Source organism: Saimiri boliviensis, chromosome 7, assembly GCF_048565385.1.
Source record: "Saimiri boliviensis isolate mSaiBol1 chromosome 7, mSaiBol1.pri, whole genome shotgun sequence".
NCBI classification, from domain to species: domain Eukaryota; kingdom Metazoa; phylum Chordata; class Mammalia; order Primates; family Cebidae; genus Saimiri; species Saimiri boliviensis.
The window spans coordinates 93903568-93916143 of NC_133455.1; the positions used below are offsets into that span (position 1 = coordinate 93903568).

A 12576-nucleotide genomic window follows, 5' to 3' on the forward strand; every position below is an offset into this window, starting at 1 on the left:
TGTTGGGACTAGTGGCACATACCACAGTGCCTGCATTGTGTCTGCCAATTTCTTAATAAAATACTCCATCATGGCTAGTTTTAAGCTACCAACAAGATGTCACTGAATACGGAATTATGCTGAAATGCCAAGAATCGTTCTCACTTGCTGGCTCCAATACAGTGTGGAGAGTACAACTGATTTGTCCTCTCCTAACTTCGATTTTACCAGTCATCAATCTAGTGTGGTATTACTTAAGAAAAAAAATGGAAACTTACGTGGGTACATGGTTATCCCTATTGCAAAATTTGCATCACCTTGCAGTGAGTGACTTCAATTGTGAAAAGTATATTAATTCCAAAGGGACCCAAAGAAACCTCCAAAGCCTGTGGTAAATGCTGTCACAGGCACAAGTTCATCCTAAAGACAAATGATCTGATACATCCTCAAGATGGTGTACCTGACAGTGCTAGTCTTTACTGAAGGATAAGTTACGCATTTTCTCTTAGATGAGTGATCTCACCCTGGAAGCTTCAGGTGGGCAGAACTGAAGTCACTGCCACAAGTTCATTAGTTAAGCAAATATTTTACCTGCAGAGCAGATTTACTCAGCACCCTTGCCACATGCAGACCAGAAACAATCTCAGTATCAAGTCTAGTAAATGGAGAAAACCACTGGTGTAGGCACAAGTTTTTCTCCAAAATAGATGGAAAGAATTTAATCTAAATCAAATGCAACGCCCAAAATACTACTCAATTCAGTTCATTGCCAGCTCTGAACACGTTTGGGGAGAAAATAACATAAACGAATTTGTGGCAATTAAGATATTTGCTAACATTCATGATTTTTATAAGATTAACTCTTACTAGAGTCAGTCAACATCTGTCTTAAAATTTTTTACGAGTGAGCTGGAGACACAAATGGGCAACTGCTCAGCAGACACCTCTCTACATCCTAGAAATTAATGCTCTGTGATTGCAGGTTCCCTGGAAGTCTTTTTTTTACATTCTGAGTCATATCTTGAATATTCTCATGGTGGCCTTTCTATTCATCATGATATCTACCCTGAAGTCATCTACAAAGCCATCTCCTATCTTGGAAAGAGGTCCCATTTCATATGCTTCATCTTTGTATCTTCTTTGATTATAAGAAATGCAGTGCAGCATTCTACATGTACAGAACACTGAAATGCGGATACAATGCCCATAATGATAACTGAATATGCCCATAAACTGGCAATATATGACCCTGTGATGCCTTGAGACTATGAAGGGCAGGGGTTTTATCCACAAAAGCACAGTCTGTGGACATCTGACAAATACTAATGTATCTCGCATACTGATTAAGACCTTGGGCTTTGAAGACAAGCTTCCCGCATTTGCATTTTGACTCTGTCTACTACTGGCCATATCACTTTAGGAAAAAAAATCACTCGACCTCTCTGAGCCTCTTTCCTCATCTGTAAAATGAGGAAAACCTACCTTGTAGGGGCTGCTGCTGAGAATAAACTGAGAAAATCCTCAGAAAGCATTTAGAGCAGTTTCTAGAACATAACAACAATAAATGTTAGCTATTATCATTATAAATGAGATACACAGATAAAATTGGAATGGACATTTTAGTAAGCATATGTATTATGGTACTCACTTTCCAGATTTTGGCTATATTCTGCTTTGGGAGGCTGAAGTTCAAATGAGTAGTTTGGATTCTTTTTCAAACACCATTTAAAATGGTGCTATTCTTACTGGAGGGTATTCAGCTACTATAAGTTCTGAAAAATGTGCCAGCCAAGGCGTTGCAACACCCAACCAATACATCTTGTACTCATCAATCATAAGGGGAGACTACAGGAAGAGATTCGTAACTAACATCGTTGCCTTTAGATTTTCATCTTCACAATACACCTTTCCTGTTGATACTATCATTCTTCTTCCCATAAAAATTATCATATTGCTGTCCTCCAGACTAGCTAATTTTGCTTACAGAAGAAAAAAATTAACTCCTGTTTCTCAAAGAACTAAAAACAGAATTACCACTCAATCCATCAATTCCATTACTGAGTGTATATACAAAGGAAAATAAATTGTTCTACCAAAAAGACACATGCGGTCTGGCGCGGTGGCTCACATCCGTAATCCCAGCGCTTTGGGAGGCTGAGGTGGGAGGATCATGAAGTCAAGAGTTTGAGACCAGCCTGGCCAATATGGTGAAACCCCATCTCTACTAAAAATACAAACATTAGGCTGGGTGCGGTGGTTCATGCATGTAATCCCAGAATTTTGGGAGGCCAAGGTAGGCAGATCACGAGCTCAGGAGATAGAGGCCATTCTGGCTAACATGGTAAAACCCTGCCTCTACTAAAAATACAAAAATTAGCTGAGTGTGGTGGCACGCACCTGTAGTTCCAGCTACTTGGGAGGCTGAAGCAGAAGAGTTGCCTGAACCCAGAAGGCAGAGGTTGTAGTGAGCCAAGATCATGTCGCTGCACTGAAGCCTAGGCGATGAAGCAAGACTCCATCTCAAAAAAAAAAAAAAAAAAAAAAAAGGCATATGCACTCGCATGTTCGTCACAGCAATGTTCACAAAAACAAAGACATGGCTACGTGTCCATCAACAATGGACTGGGTAAGGAAAATGTGGTACACATGCACCTTGGAGTATTATACAGACACGAAAAAGAATGAAATCATGTCTTTTGAAGAAATATGGATGCAGCTGAAGGCCATTATTCTAAGCAAATTAATATAGAAACAGAAAACCAAATATCACATGTTCTCACTTAAAAATGGGAGCTAGACACAAAGATGGAAACAATAAACATTGGGGATTTCAAAAGCAGGGAGAGACAGAGCAGGGGAAAGGGTTGAACATCCACTTACTGGGTACTAAGTTCACTACTTGAGTGATGGGAATATTAGAAGCCCAAACGTTGTCACCCATGTGACAAACCTGTATGTGCTCTTCCAGGGTCTAAAATTTTTTTAAAAAATTAACTTTCTAATGTAATCCTCAATATCCCCACAATCTGGCTTTAGCCTATGTTTCCAATTTCTGTTTCATTATTTTTATATCACAAACTCCATATTCTTATCAGACTTGATTATTCACCCAAGTCACCATGCATTTTCATTTGTTCACTCATTCATTTATTCATTATATTCAAATACTTTACTTACTATATGCTGAAAACTTTGCTAAGAGTTAAGTATTAAAGATGTTTTTTAAATGCATAGGCTTAGCTTTTATGGCATTTATAATCTATTAATAGTAGAAGGGATAGGTAAACAACCATCATAAAACAGCAAGGTGACAAAATCAGTAACAGTGGGGACTTGCCTAAGAATTCCCATGTGAAGCCTCAGGAACAAGCACTAGCTTTTGCTGGGAAAGCTGGAAAATGTTTCATAGATAACGTGAACTTTATCTCTGGTGTTAAATGATTAGGAGATTAAGTATTCAATAGGCAGATAATAGAACATGTTTACCAGGCAAGTAAAATTAAATAAAGTCAATATAAAAGTACTATGACATCTAAGGAAAAGCAAGTACTTTGGTGGGTGGGAAGTATATTTGTGGGAAAAAAGGTGGTAATGAAGGTTGTGGATAGACTGAAAAAGGTTGTGTATGCTGTCACGGACCAAGGTGTCGCCCATTTTTGTTTTGCTCACCCAGCAAGTTCTTCCAATTTTCTTATAGTAACACACCTTGCTGTCCTTGCTATCAAAGCAGGTATCTGATTCAGGCTTGGCCAATCCAGGCCAACAGTGGCTCAAAATATGTGCCCCTTTCTGAAGCAAGGCCAGGACAAAAACTTTCCCTGTGATTGGCACGATCATTTGAAGAAAGATGTGCACTTTTTGTGTGTGTGTGTGGCTAAGCAAGGGGCTGCCTGTAATTATCTACTCAGTAGAGAAGGCTTGTTTGTATTTGCAGAAAATGAGCCCACTTTAATTGCAGGAGGCATTTAAAAAAAAAAAAAAGAAAAAAGGAAAAAGAAATGAGCCCACTACGAAAAAAGAGCAAGAAGACATGAAATACAAAGAGAAAAAGAGTAAGTCCCAGGAATGTTGAATTCTGTCCCAAAAAGGGGATATGGCCATGGTTCCTGGTATACTTCCTTCACTTCCTCAAGTGACCTGCAGTATCTCAGCCACATGAGCCCATGAACTCCCACTTGTTTCAGCAAGTTTAAGTTTGGTTTCTGCCATTTTCAATGGAAAGAGTCCTGATACATCTGCCATACTGATACATCTGCCATACTAAGAACTCTGGTTTTTTCTTTTTCTTTTTCTTTTTTTTTTAGACAGTCTTGCTCTGTTGCCTGGCTGCAGTGCAGTGGCGCGATCTCTGCTCACTGCAACCTCTGCTCCTGGGTTGAAGCAATTCTCCTACCTCAGCCTCCTAAATTATCTGGGACTACAGGCATGTGCCACCATGCCTGGCCAATTTTTTGTATTTTAATAGAGACGGGATTTCACCGTGTTAGCCAGGATGATCTCAATCTCTTGAACTTGTGATCTACCCACCTTGGCCTCCCAGAGTGTTGGGACTATAGGCACACGCCACTGCACCCAGCTAATTTTGGTATTTTTAGTAGAGATGGGGTTTCACCATGCTGGCCAGGATGGTCTCAGTCTCTTGAACTCATGATCCACTCACCTCGGCCTCCCAAAGTGCTGGGATTACAGGTGCGAGCCACCAGGCCCAGCCAAGAACTCTGTTTTATGTAGTAAGGCAACGGAAGCCAGAGAGGAATTTTAAGACATGAAATGTGTTTAAGCAGGTGAGTGACGGATCAAAAGTGTACTAGAAAAGCAGATTTAAAGGACAGTACAGAAGATGGCTTCAAGGAAGGTCATTTAGGCAGTTCTTACGCCTTTCAAGAATGTGGTCCTTTATCTTTAGGGAATTTCTGACTACCGAAATAGTCCAGCTCACTTGACCCCTGTTCCCTAGTGCCTTTCTGATTTCATCAGACGGCATGAACGGTCCTTCATTCTGCATTCCCACAGCGCTTCACTTGCACCTTTGACATCCTAGTTCTCAAACTTCAGTGTCTATCAGAATCACCTAGCGGCTTGTTAAAATCAGATTGCTGGGCCCTACCTTGAGAGTTTCTGATTCAGGAGGTCTGGGGTGGGACCTGAGAATTCTAACAACTTCCAGGTGATGCTGGACCTGTGGCCAGCTTTGAGAACTGCTGTTCTAACACATTTCATTGTAGCTGTCTATTAATTCACTTGCTTATCTACGTCCCCTGCTCCACTGAACATTCCTTATGGATATTCTTGTTCTGTATTTTTTGAGATAGGGTCTTGCTCTGTCACTCAGGCTGGAGTGCAGTGGTGCAATCATGGCTCACTGCAGCCTCAACCTCCTGGGTTCAAGGGATTCTCTCTCCCAGCCTTCCGAGTAGATGGGACTACATGTGTACACCACCATGCCCAGCTAGTTTTTCCATTTTTGTTTGGAAACAGAGTCTTGCTATGTTGCCCAGGCTGGTCTCAAACTCCTGACCTCAAGTGATCCTTCTGCCTTAGCCTCCCAACGTGCTGGGATTACAAGTGTGAGCTACGATACCCAGGCAAGGGTTTTCTTATTCATCTTAGTATAGCCTTCAGTAGCTAACATAATGCTTTACACAAAATTGGTATTTGATATGTATTACTGTGTGATTAACTATGGAGATAAAATAAACATCTTACCATATTAATTCTCTCAGCATCCAAATAGAATCTCTCAAAAATTAAACTGTGTAGGCTGGGCACGATGGCTCATACCTATAATCCCAGCACTTTGAGAGGCCGAGGCAGGTGGATCACAAGATCAGGAGATGAGACCATCCTGGGTAACACAGTGAAACTCCCTCTCTTTACTAAGAGTACAAAAAATTAGCTGGGTGTGGTGGCACATGTCTATAGTCCCAGCTACTCAGGAGGCTGAGGCAGAAGAATCACTTGAACCCAGGAGGCAGAGGTTGCAGTGAGATGAGATCATGCCACTGCACTCCAGAGCCTGGGCAACAATGCAAGACTCCCTTTCAGAAATAAAAAAAATTAAAAATAAATAAATAAGGGCCAGGAGTGGTGGCACATGCCTGTAATCCCAGCACTTTGGGAGGCCAAGATGGGTGGATCACGAGGTCAGGAGTTCGAGATCAGCTTGGCCAACATGGTGAAACCACATCTCTACTAAAAAAAGAAAACATACAACAGAAAAAAAAAATTAGTTGGGCTTGGTGGCAGGTGCCTGTAATCCCAGCTACTTGCGAGGCTGAGGCAAGGAGAATCGTTTGAATCGGGGAGGTGGAGGTTGCAGTGAGCTGAGATCGTGCCACTGCACTCTAGCCTAGCAACAGTGCAAGACTCCATCTCAAAAATTAATAAAATAATAAACAAACAAACAAACAAACTGTGTAACTAGAGAAACAACCCAAGAGAGAATATAGCTTGATTTCCTTGGGGCTACCTAATTTTTGATTACATCTTTTATCAGGGCAGGGTAGAGGTGGCATTACCTTAGGCATCCAGTGACGTTGTAGAATATGTCAAAATCAAGCAAACCATTGGCTTTTGGGTAGTCTCCTTCAGGCCACCCAGAAAAGGGGATGATAATATTCTCCGTTAGCGTAAGCAATGCTTCTGTTATCATGAGATTCTTGAGTTTGTCATTAGATGACAAATTCCACAGCAAACCTAGAAAAGCACAGAGTTACCATGAAAACAGTGCAGGGTGGGACCAAAGTAACTGCTGATAATTTCAGTTAGGGCCATCAACTCCAGGGCTATCACTAGTCCCAAAAAAATTTGGGGAGGGGAATTTGGAGACAACCACTTTCTCAACGGGAAGAACCCTGTTAGAACTCATTAGATAGTGGTGGAGGCTGACCGGCATGAACAATAAAAAAATGGCTCAGGATACAAACTGTGCACGTTTAAATTAATCAGGTATATAAATGAAAGCCAGACATAAACATTTATTGCTGTTTCTCTTAAAGGGCCCTACCACAAAGCTGACCCGACTGGGATAATGAAGTCTGAGCTCACCAATGGGTAGGATTGAAATGATCCCATTGTAACTAAAACTTCAACATTTTTAGAATCGTACTTTTTCTCCCTCAGATACACATGTGAAAATATCTCCCCTGCCTCCTTTCCTACTAGCTGTAACTTTCACGTGACGTTGTGCCTCCCAGTAAGAGCAGGGAGGGCCTGCAGAAAGCCTTTCTCCACACCTGTCAACAGGAAGCTGATCAACATCACCAATTAATGTTACTGACTGCTACCCAGTGACAGAATCATGTCCTCCAGCAATTTACTCTGGCTAACTCCTGTATTCGTACTTTAATAGTCTGGCAGTGAAGGAGAGACAAGAGCATTTTACCTATCTGCCAACTTGTATGGCTTAAGTACTGCTCCAAGATTAGTACCCTATTTACTCATTATATTTTCTTTATCCTCTTGAATCTCCCACATTAAAGAGAAAGAACACATAGGCCAATTCAGAGGAAACTGAGATAATAGCATATTGTACTTTCCAAGGCATATACTGTGACATAGAGACTGAGGCTGGGCATTGAGAGAGAATAAAAGTGGCATATACATTTAGGATTTATTTTTCTTTGAAATTTGGAGCTCAAATCCTTCTGATTCAGTGGAAGGAAGATTGTACACCAATTGCTTGATATTCCAGGGACTCCCAGCAGATGTAATGTTACATTGTCATCTTGCGGTTTTTTTTTTTTTTTTTTTTTTGAAACTGAGTCTTGCTCTATTGCCCAGGCTGGAGTGCACTGTGGTGATCTCAGCTCACTGCAACCTCCGCTTCCTGGGTTCAAGCAATTCTCCTGCCTCAGCCTCCCAATTAGCTGGAATTACAGGCACCTGCCAGCATGCCCAACTAAGTTTTTTATTTTTAGTAGAGACGGGTTTCACCATGTTGGCTAAGCTGGTCTCAAACTCCTGACCTCAAATGATCTGCCCACCTTGGCCTCCCAAAGTGCTGGGATTACAGGCATGAGCCACTGCCTGGTCCGCCTCATCATCTTTCATACTGCAATAGGTTACCCTACCTCACTAGTGCCCAGGAAAAGGAGAAGGGGGGCAGAAAGAGAAGGGATGACTTTTCCCTTTCTACCCTATCCTCTTCACGCCCAGTCAACAATTCCTACTTCTTTTTTTTTTTTTCTCCTGAGACAGAGTCTTGCTCTGTCAGCCACGCTGGAGTGCAGTGGCATGGTCTCAGATCACTGCAACCTCTGCTTCTCAGGTTCAAGCAATTCTCCTGCCTCAGGCTCCTGAGTAGCTGGGATTACAGGCACACCACCAGGCCTGGCTAATTTTTGTATTCGTTTTTTTTTTTTTTTGAGACAGAGTTTCACTCTTGTTACCCAGGCTGGAGTGCAATGGCGCGATCTCGGCTCACTGCAACCTCCGCCTCCTGGGTTCAGGCAATTCTCCTGCCTCAGCCTCCTGAGTAGCTGGGATTACAGGCACGCGCCACCATGCCCAGCTAATTTTTTGTATTTTTAGTAGAAACGGGGTTTCATCATGTTGACCAGGATGGTCTCGATCTCTTGACCTCGTGGTCCACCCGCCTCAGCCTCCCAAAGTGCTGGGATTACAGGCTTGAGCCACCGCACCCGGCCAATTTTTGTATTGTTACTAGAGATGGGTTTTCACCAGTTTGCCAGGCTGGTCTCAAACTCTTCACCTGGTGATCCACCCGCCTCGGCCTCCCAAAGTGCTTGGATTACAGGTGTGAGCCACTGCGCCCAGCCCAGCAATTCCTACTTCTTAAATTGACTGTGTGGTCTGTGCAAAGGAAAGAGGAAGCATGGGTACTCAAGGCATGCTCCTTTATGAACACAGCAAATGTGGCGGACTTGGCTGAACTATGGGGCGATCATCACCTCTGAAATAATAGTCTGTATCGTTAAAGCTTGGTAATTACTCAGCATATTTATATTTGGTCCAACCAATTAGAACACATTAGGCTTCATGCAGTCTTTTGGCACAGGTAGCTGCTTTTTGAAACAGTAACCAGATTTCCACTGGAGCCTACACATAGCTTCCGTTAGATACAGTGACACCAGGTCTGGTGTCTTGTAAGGACTTGATTTCTGGCTTATGAGGAGGTCTTCTCCTGATCAAACTAGCATTTGGGGTTAGTCAGGAGGAGTGTCCCTCAGCCAAAGGTTTTGTAACATAATGAATAATGACTTCATTCCTCCCACTTCTCCTCGAGAGGCCCTGGAAGAGGGACAGATAAAATAAAACTCAGAAGGTGGCTGAAAACAATTTAAAGGCAAGTCTGAGGTTGGATTTTGGTTACTAAGCTACAGAATAAGTTAGAAAGGAAAAGAAAAATGAAGGGAGGGGAGAAGATTCTTTAGTTCTAAATAAGCAAACAAATTAATAGTCTCTGCCTGCCAGAAGCTTAAGAACGTGAGGCATAATGACATTTCCTCCTTTTAAAAAGGACCACACAGGGCACTCAGAGGAAAAGTACATCTTACAATAAAAACCGGAGAGGATTAATTGGAACAAAGGGAGTGGAATTTTCCTGCAACAGTCAATATCCTTTAGAGCTTGGCATGCTCCATTATTTCTACAAAAGTCTATGATTTTGGAAGTTTCAGTATAATTTTAGAATTTCTAATATAGAATTTTGCATAGAAATGTCATGCCTGTCAAACTGCGAAAGAACTAAGATGTTTGATAGAGATTCAGGATTACATATGCTTATACACACACACCCTCACAAAAAAATCAGTGAGTCACCAACTACTAACCTGGAAAATACGTGCAATATGAGATAATGGGTTAATACTCTTAATATATAGTTCTTTTTTTTTTTTTTTTTTTTTTTGAGACAGAGTTTCGCTCTTGTTACCCAGGCTGGAGTGCAATGGCGCAATCTTGGCTCACCGCAACCTCCGCCTCCCGGGTTCAGGCAATTCTCCTGCCTCAGCTTCCTGAGTAGCTGGGATTACAGGCACGCGCCACCATGCCCAGCTAATTTTTTGTATTTTTTAGTAGAGACGGGGTTTCACCATGTTGACCAGGATGGTCTCGATCTCGACCTCGTGATCCACACGCCTTGGCCTCCCAAAGTGCTGGGATTACAGGCTGAGCCACCGCACCCGGCCTGAGTTCTTATAAATCACTAAAAAATGAAACACCAGTAGAAAAATTGGGAAAGTACATAACACAGAATCAAAAGATATTATTAGGAGCTAATGTATACAGGAATCCATGGTCTCTAGTAACTAAAGAAATGCAGACTTAAACAGGTAGATATAATTTTCTATGACTAGAGGAAGCAAAACCAGAACCAATGAGTGGAAATTCATTGGAAGGAGATTTTGGCTCACTGAAAGTATAAACTTCTAAGAGAGCTTTGAAGAAAACAGAAGGACCTACTTGAAAGATCCAGCTCTGGCACTGGAAGGAATAAAAGTTAGCTTATCCCTTATCAGAAAGTAGACAAGGGCTTTTACCCTGAAATTAAAATGTTAGACTAGATGAGCAGTTTCCAAATAACAAAACAGACTCACAGTCTTGGGCCGTGCCCCAAATTTGCTGAGCCAGAATCTCAGGATGGAGTTCAGGAACTTTTATTTTATTTTATTTTTTGAGATGGAGTCTTGCTCTGTTGCCAGGCTGAAGTGCAGTGGCATGATCTCGGCTCACCGCAGCCTCCACCCCCTGGGTTCAGGTGATTCTCCTGCCTCATCCTCCCAAGTAGCTGGAACTACAGGCGCGCGCCACCACGCCCAGCTAATTTTTGTATTTTTAGTAGAGATGGGGTTTCACATGTTGGCCAGGATGGTCTCGATCTTTTGAACTCATGATCCACCTGCCTCGGCCTCCCAAAGTACTGGGATTACAGGCGTGAGCCACTGCGCCTGGCCAGGAACTTATATTTTTAAAAAATGATTCCACTTTTGGGCATGAGAAAACCAATGGACTGGATGATTCTGAATAGATGTCCTTTCAATGATCAGATTCTGGATTATCTAATATAATATTTATGATTTGGGTTTTCATGTGTCTCATCTTTAACAACTTATTCAGTGTCTTAATGTCTACTAGCATAGTTCTTTGTTGCAGATGGTCTGTCTGCCTGTAATTTTCTACCATGAGGCTCTCATTCTAGCCAAAAACAAAGGGACCTGGACTCTGTTAAGGGATATAATTTGAATAATTATCAATTATAAGAGACAATGATAACTCCATTATCCAACTGTCATGTTTGCAAAAAACAGCTAACCAGAAAAGGGATCTTAGATATCTAAGATATCTAAGATCCCTTTTCTGGTTAGCTGTTTAATAATAATGACCTTGGCTAGGTGCAGTGGCTCACACCTGTAATCCCAGCACTTTGGGAGACTGAGGCAGGTGGACCATGAGGTTAGCAGTTCAGGATCAGCCTGGCCAATACGGTGAAACGCCATCTCTACTAAAAAAATTAAAAAAATTAGCCAAGCATGGTGGTGTGTGCCTGTAGTACCAGCTACTCAGAAGGCTGTTGCAGGAGAATTGCTTGAACATGGGAGGTTCAAGCAGTGAGCCAAGATTGTGCCACTGCACTCTGGCCTGGGCGACAGAGTGAGAGTGTGTCTCAAAATAATAAAAATAACCTCTAGGACAGAAAATACAGAAATTTAACAAATCTGCATTAACACTTAGGCAGCAAAACTTACAAATTTTATGATAAAATAAATTCCTATCTTCAGTGAAAAAGAATGAGAGGGAAAAGATGATGACAGTGACCACTCACACAAGGACAAAAAAGAAAACTGGTTCTTTTTAACTCTGTTTTTCAAAGTGGTCAGAGAGTGGGAGGAATTTTTTTTTTTTTTTACAATGTCCCTTGCATAGATATACTCCTCCTTTCACCAAAATTTTGCAAATATTACCTGGAATATCAGATTATTGAAAAGGGCATGTATTCCAAGTTGTATATAAACCCAGAGTATCTTGTTACACATTATGAATGCAGAATAAAATAACATACAAATACCTAAAGTGCATAATACGTATTTTATAACAAAACATTTTGAGTATTTTATTAAAATACGGAAATCCAATTAAGTACTTTTATTAAATATGCAGAGATTAATATGCAGTTTCAACACATTTCACTGACAATCACCCCTGACTCTTTCATATGTAATGAAAGAGGGATAAGTACCCCTGCTGTACTCTTACCATGACTTGCCTGTTTTAATCCAAGGTATATCCTGCTCACCCCAGCAAATGCTCACTACTCAGTGACCTTGAAGATGAACTTCTGAGACTAAGATGTGCTGTTCTCATTTCAATTAAGGGAACACTACCACACTCACTGAGCAAGGGAGAAAGAACAATCTCACAGGGGAAGGGAGGGTGGGGGTGTCTTTGATCCTGAAGTTCTTTTCTCCTGGAAGAGTTCTCTTCTCCTGGAAGAGAAGATCCCAGGCTAGTACGGGAAATGGCAGAAAAGTCAGTGAGTTTAGATTCTTTCCCAGTGATGCTAAACTTCGTATTCATGTGTAGAAACAGATGGTTCATTTTGTATATTTTGGCTAGAAAAGTCAAGGTCTTATCTTA

At 41.6% G+C, this 12576-nt stretch overlaps 1 protein-coding gene across 2 annotated transcripts in view; it reads right to left on the reverse strand.

Annotated features, from left to right (window-relative positions):
• The window catches only part of PKP2 (plakophilin 2), a 110063-nt gene that overhangs the window by 39896 nt on the left and 57591 nt on the right, over positions 1-12576 (reverse strand). For both annotated transcript variants that reach the window (XM_074403055.1, XM_010337378.3), the window contains exon 6: positions 6498-6675. In XM_074403055.1, the coding sequence (XP_074259156.1) occupies positions 6498-6675 (178 nt within the window). The remainder of the gene's footprint in view (positions 1-6497; positions 6676-12576) is intronic.